Source organism: Sesamum indicum, linkage group LG2, assembly GCF_000512975.1.
Source record: "Sesamum indicum cultivar Zhongzhi No. 13 linkage group LG2, S_indicum_v1.0, whole genome shotgun sequence".
Classification (NCBI taxonomy): domain Eukaryota; kingdom Viridiplantae; phylum Streptophyta; class Magnoliopsida; order Lamiales; family Pedaliaceae; genus Sesamum; species Sesamum indicum.
The window spans coordinates 15,387,741-15,394,713 of NC_026146.1; the positions used below are offsets into that span (position 1 = coordinate 15,387,741).

At 31.4% G+C, this 6,973-nt stretch overlaps 1 protein-coding gene across 1 annotated transcript in view; it reads left to right on the forward strand.

The window, feature by feature from the left end:
- The window catches only part of LOC105156256 (putative 1-phosphatidylinositol-3-phosphate 5-kinase FAB1C), a 7,963-nt gene extending 5,986 nt beyond the window's left edge, over positions 1-1,977 (forward strand). The window contains 4 exon segments of the mRNA XM_011072334.2: positions 1-976; positions 979-1,133; positions 1,220-1,486; positions 1,584-1,977. The exon segment at positions 1-976 is cut by the window's left edge and continues 1 nt beyond it. Coding sequence (XP_011070636.1) covers positions 1-976; positions 979-1,133; positions 1,220-1,486; positions 1,584-1,838 — 1,653 coding nt within the window. The 3' untranslated portion in view covers positions 1,839-1,977.

The following is a 6,973-nucleotide window of genomic DNA, read 5'->3' on the forward strand; positions in this document are numbered from 1 at the left end:
AAAGAAGGGGATGGAGTGTACAAATATGAGGAGAATGCTATCAATATTACATCTTTGGAACGCCTTCCTTCGGCTGCATCCATACTTTCTGATAAGATAGATTCAGCTTGGTGTGGTACTGGTCAGGCACTGATGACAGCTCAGTTGACCAATACACTGAGTGCAGATTTGTCTGAAGCTATCTCAGTTGTCCCAGTAAATCAAAAAGACAATCCATCTTTCAGAAGATTATTGTCACCAACAAGAGTTTACTCCTTTGATTCTGCTCAGAGGCTTCAAGAAAGAATGACGAAAGTACAGCCACCTTCTTTGCATTTGTCGACACTTCGATCTTTTCATGCTTCTGGAGATTACAAATACATGCTCAAGGACCCCGTTTCGAATGTACAGAGGACTTACTCTCAAGTATCACCACATGAAGCTGAAAAGTTAAATCTTACATCGAATGCCTCTCCTTCTTTTATCTCTTCTATATCTCTCTTGCCTCAAGGAGCAAGATCAATGATCCAGCAAAATGGCCAATATGATATTGTTATTGCTGTTTATGATAACGAGCCCACAAGCTTAATATCTTATGCCCTTACTTCCAAAGAGTATGTCGACTGGATTGCTGATAAGCCAAACGGCCCTGAAAGAGGATCAAATGCTAGTCTCATCAACAAGATGAATTCAGTAGCTTCTGACCTTTCAACATGGCGGTCTTTTGGTTCCCTGGACTTGGACTACCACTATGCAAATTACAGCTCTGAAGATGCTTCGGCTACAGTTGGTTCCCTCATCGCAGATCCCAAGAATTCTCCTAATCTCAGAATTTCTTTTGAGGATGAGTCTTCACTCACTTTGGGAAAGGTGAAGTTCAGCGTCACTTGTTATTTTGCAAAGGAATTTGATGCTCTTAGAAGGAAATGCTGTCCTAGTGAAGTCGATATTGTACGTTCCTTGAGCCGCTGCAAGAGATGGAGTGCCCAAGGGGGGAAGCCAAGTCATTTGACGAACGCTTCATAATCAAACAAGTAACGAAGACTGAGTTGGAATCGTTCAACGAATTTGCACCAGAGTACTTTAAGTATTTGACAGATGCTCTTAGCTCCGGAAGTCCAACTTGTCTTGCCAAAGTACTTGGCATATATCAGGTTCGACCTCATTTCTTGTTCATGTAGTATTGTACTAATTGAACGACGATTCTATACCTGATATTACTTCGCCTGTTAAATCATAGGTTTCAGTCAAACATGCGAAAACTGCCAAGGAAACGAAAATGGATTTGATGGTGATGGAGAACCTCTTCTTCAAAAGAAGCATTTCCAAGGTCTATGATCTAAAGGGATCAGCAAGATCCCGTTACAATTCAGACACAACGGGAGCAAACAAAGTACTATTAGATATGAATCTCTTGGAAACCTTGCATACAAATCCTATATTTCTTGGTAGCAAAGCCAAGAGGAGGCTGGAAAGAGCTGTTTGGAACGATACATCATTTTTAGCTGTAAGCCATTTTAGCCTGTAAATGCAACAAAGTCTCTTAGTACTATCGCTGCTCCTTTTTTGGATGTTTGTTCTTGACGTTCTTGTTTCGTTTGCAGTCGGTGGATGTGATGGATTATTCATTGTTGGTTGGGGTGGACGAGGAGCGGAAGGAGCTGGTGTTGGGGATCATAGATTACATGAGACAGTATACTTGGGACAAGCATTTGGAGACATGGGTGAAGGCATCTGGAATTCTTGGTGGACCAAAGAATGCTTCACCAACCATTATTTCTCCCAAACAGTACAAGAAAAGATTCAGAAAAGCAATGACAAACTATTTTCTTACAGTACCAGATCAATGGTCATCCTGAGCACAGTTCCATTGTTCCTTGTTTTTGCTTTTCTTCATGTAATATTTTCATTGTACCGATTACTTAGTTTGTGGAGGCTGTTGTACACTAAATATGAGTAACAGAGGTTTAGGCCTATTTCTCGAAACTCCACATGTGGTATCACCTTGAAACAAGGATCTTGGATCTCTTGAATCCAAATATTTATAAAATGTAGGGTTAATTACACTTAGCCCCTTTGGAAATGCCTAAATTATATTTTTTTAAAAAAAATTAAAATTAAACTTACACCCTTCAAAAAATTCTCGATTTACACTTGACTTCTTTTGTTTGGGTGTGGACGAAAAATGCTGATGTAAGCAAAAAAAAAAAAAAATACAAAATTTTAAATTTTGTCCCTCATTTAATATTTTATGTATATTTTTATTCTTATAAATAGATAAATATAATATATATATATATAGTGATGTTAACATAATTACATTTCTCCTTTCATAAGTACAAAATTATTATATGAAAATCTTAATGAGGGTTAAAATTGAAAACTAATGCAATTTTTTTTGGTAAGGTCAGAATTTTTTGTTTAAATTCTTATAAAAGGAGGTCAGGTGTAAACAATGAATTTTTGTAGGGGTGTAAATATAATTTTTTAAAATCTTTTTTTAGAGAAAGTGTAATTTCATATTTTTATAGGGGTCTAAATATAATTAACCCTAAAAAATAATTTTGCTTCACAAATACCCAGAGATACATACCCAACCCACCCCCACCTTTTGTATTTTCTTTTATAAATTGAATGTTTTTAAGTAAATTGATTAAACAATGATTGTTGCCATTATTTTCTAATTTTGGTGAGGGAAGATCAATCTGATTGCAAAAATAGACTTTCGTCGCCTACCGAGACATAACAAATTTATCCCTCCAAAATCGTAAACAACACAAAAATATAACCAGGGGTAGAATGATCATTAGCCAAATCTATATCTAATTAATTTTTTAATTTTCTAAATAAACGTAAAAAACCATTACTAGTTTTATTTAGATTTATAAACAGGGTATTTTTCGAAATATCAAAATCTCAGATGTTAAAGTGTAATTATATTCTTTTTTGAATAGTATATGATTTATTATATTATTCATAATTTAAAAATTATTTCAATACATCAATAATTCAAATTAATGAATATATTTAAATTGAGACAAAAAATTAAATAAACTACTACAAAAATATGTATATATATATATATATATTTATGTGACTCGAACTGAATCTTACCAATAAAGTAAGAGTTGGTTGGCTGTAATTATACTATTTGGGAACATGAAATTCTGACTTTTGAGGAAGTAGACAGGTTGCCTTCCATAAAATGGTTCCGATCCAAGAAAGGGTCTCACCTCAGAAGACACTTAACACAAGTGGTCGCACATTTGAAATACAGACAATGGATAAGTAAGAAATGCAGAGTATAATTGTACCACGTTCTTCGACATATTTATGGAATTGACTTATATATTTTGAGAGTGACATCAACTTACCTATTTTTTAGGCAATTGACTTTATGTTTCAACTCACCGATTATATGTTTAACAAGTCTACATGACCCTGTGGCTGTTATACTGTGCTAATTATGCAACTTTAAACTTGAATATTTTGTATTTTCTTTTTTGAATAATTACACATCTTTGTCTGAGATTTGGTGTAATTATACGTAAATTTTCTATAATTTAAAAAATTACATTCAGTATCCATGACGTTTGTTTTTATCTAAATAATAAATTTTTTCATTAATCAAAATTCACCGAATATACTGATATTAGCAAAAAGGTTAAATGAAAATATATATTTACTCCCACTTATTGCAGGCCAAACATATTTTTTCTAATCAAAATACCTACCCTTGGTAAAAGATATATCTCCTCACACATATTAACGTGTGAAGATGTATAACAGTAGTTTGATCATAAAATATTTGTTTGACCTAGAACAAATCAGTAATAAGTCAATCGCGATAAATATAGATTTTCATTCAACTTTTTTTTTTTATTAAATATGAACAAATTTAGTAAATTTTGAACTTAAAGATCTATTTGTTATACAAAAACAAACGTCGAGGATACAAAATGTAATTTTTCAAACTACAAATAATTCAATATGTAATTACATCAAGCCTTCAGAGAGGGCAGTGTAATGATCTCTTTCTTCCTTTTTATATCATGTTATTAATCATATCATTTAATACATTCAAATTCAGATAAAATCACAATAACAGATATTATTGCATCTGTCATTTGTTTAGCTTGCAGGCCATGTAAAAATGTTATGTTTTTTATAGGTACTTGTTTGTTTTCAAGAATGTAATAAAAGAAAAGTTGATGGAAAGAAACTTGAAAACAAAAACTGAGACGTACTCTCTCATAATTCACCTAGTCAATCCCAAAAACTAAAACATTCTGGTTCTCAGCATCTTAACATTTGCATTCATTTTCCATGTACAAAACCAACCCAAAAATACTCTTCGTTGCTGAGAAACCTTCTAGGGAATTTGGGGAGGAAAATACAGAATATATCGCTATCAGTTAATCACTTTGATTGATATGCTCTGCAAGCGCGACCTCTCTTTTGCTATGACGACACAGCAAGCTGAATCTCCCCTTCATTAATTGGCAAAAATCCAACACGCTTCTGCAAGACACGAATTTGTAACCTCAAAATAATTGTAATTCATGACACATGCTACATTGAGATAAATACTCGTACGTTCGACATGATTCAAATATATGACCTCGAATTTATTCATAGGACAAGAAGATTAAGACATTATGGACGACTTTAATTATGGGCATGTCCAAAGTTGTTAAAACATATAGCTTTAACCTTAAAGTCGTCACTGAGGTTGTTCCTCAACAAGCTAAAGCCATCCTTTACAGACTGCAATAACTATAATCCACCACACATTAATTTCAAAAGCGAAAAAACTGGTTGTCAAAGTGAAAAGACACCCAACTTTCTGTCAAGCACACGAAATTTGAAAAGAATTTATCGACAAAAATTAAAATGTAAAGAGCCTTTCCTAAAGTTAAAGTAAGGTAGGACCATTGGACGGCTTTGATCTTTCCATATAATAATTTGGGCCATGCTTATCTTAATAGCAAGCTGTAGCTTTGCTTGAGAAAGTAATAGATATTAATATTAAATAATTTTGTGTCTAACAAATTAATTTTTTAAATAAAATGATCATTTAATTCAATAACAGTATTAGAATCCGATCAAATCAAAGGTCCTTGGTTTGAATTTCATTATTGTCTATATAAAGAAAAATATTTACGTACAAAGTTTTTTTATGAGCGAGACATATTAAAATATTAATATTAAATAATTCTTCTTAAATGAAATGATCATTAGATACTTTCGCACTAAGCGACATAGCAAATAGTTCTACAAGAACAGTGGACAAATTACAGTGGGGGGGGGGGGAGGAAAACAACTTAAGTAAAAGAAGAGACAGTTAGTTCAACTGGATATATATTTATTCTGCTTATGGAAGGCTTATAAATGAATAATTGAAAGCAAAAATTAGATTATTTACTTGCATATGGCAATGGATAGGTAGACCTACTTATAACTAAATATCTATATTTATGAATTAATTGGTTTAAATTCAATCATCCACTTTCAACTGCTGTTGAGTTGTGTAAACTGTGTATGTTGTAGTTTTAATTAGTTCCACCAGAATGATCTATTTAAAGTACTTACATTGTTGCCAATCCCATTGTATCTTATAGTCCGAATTTTGTTGTATCTTTTATTCCTATTATTATATATGTACAGTATCCTACTGTTATAGAAATTATTCCGTTTATTTTATTTAAGAAAAATATTTATACACGTATTTTATATATTAAATGAAATAAAAATGCAATATAATTTAAAATAGAAAATTTAATCCGCCTGGCAGGACATTTGCGGTCCGATTATTCTTTCCCATTTTGTGGAATAAATGTGAGAAAAAGAAATAAAGGGACCCATTGGTTCATTACGAACTAATATAATTATGTACCGACCTAATCGCAAGAATTGGAAGTAATTAATTTGGTACAGTTTCTTCTGATCTAAGCATGTTTATATGACTCTGCACGATGAGCCGACTTCCGGAAAATATAAATATTCAGCATGTTGGATGCTTTTCTAAGGATGATTTCGACCGAATAAAGTTGCCTACATTGTACAAAGACATGAAGTTCCGCGAAACTCTGATGAACAATTAATTAGTGAAATTATATTTTAATCTAAGTTCAATATTTTAAATTTTTTATTCTATTTTTTTTCAAACTGATCCTAAAATTAAAAAAAAAAAATTCAACATATTTAGTGACATAAATTCCAGTAAGCTCAACACATTAGTAAAATCATAGTATTATTCTTCTGAGCTAATCATTTTTCAATAAGGTAAATTGCATAAAATTCCTTTGTTTTTTGAAAATTCAGACAAAAAAACCCCTTCTAATTGAAAAAGGCAAAACAACTTTATGTTTTAAAAACTCAACTCACTCTCTTCTTTTGACCAAAGTTGTAACGGCATTATATTTATCACCGCGGACCATTATATTATATATAAATAATTAAAAAATATTATTATATATATAATTGAAAAAAAAAAAAGAAAATCTAATTCCCACCCCACCCTCGTGCTGCCCCCCAGATCTGGCGGCGGCCAAAAAGAAAAGAGGAAGACGGTCGGCTGTCGTCCAGCGTCACCGTCGCCCTCTGTGCAAGGGCGGTGGCCGGGGCCGTCTCCACCAGGTTTTTTTTAAAAAAATTAATTATTATTCTAATAATTATTAGATATTTAATTAATTATTCAGTCTGATATACATATTATTAGATTTCTATTTTGTTTTAAGTACATATGATACTAATTTAAATATAAATATCATTTACAAAAAAAAATATAATTAATAAAATATTTAACATAAATAATAATTTAAATTAATTTATAAATTATAATTACTATAATTGCTTAAGATTTATATTCATGTACATATCTAATTTAAAAAATAAAACTTAGTATATTATTTTTTTAATGTAATTTTTTTTTGGTATTGTTAAAAAAAATTATAATGTAATAAATTTAAATATGATCTATTTAATATTTTTA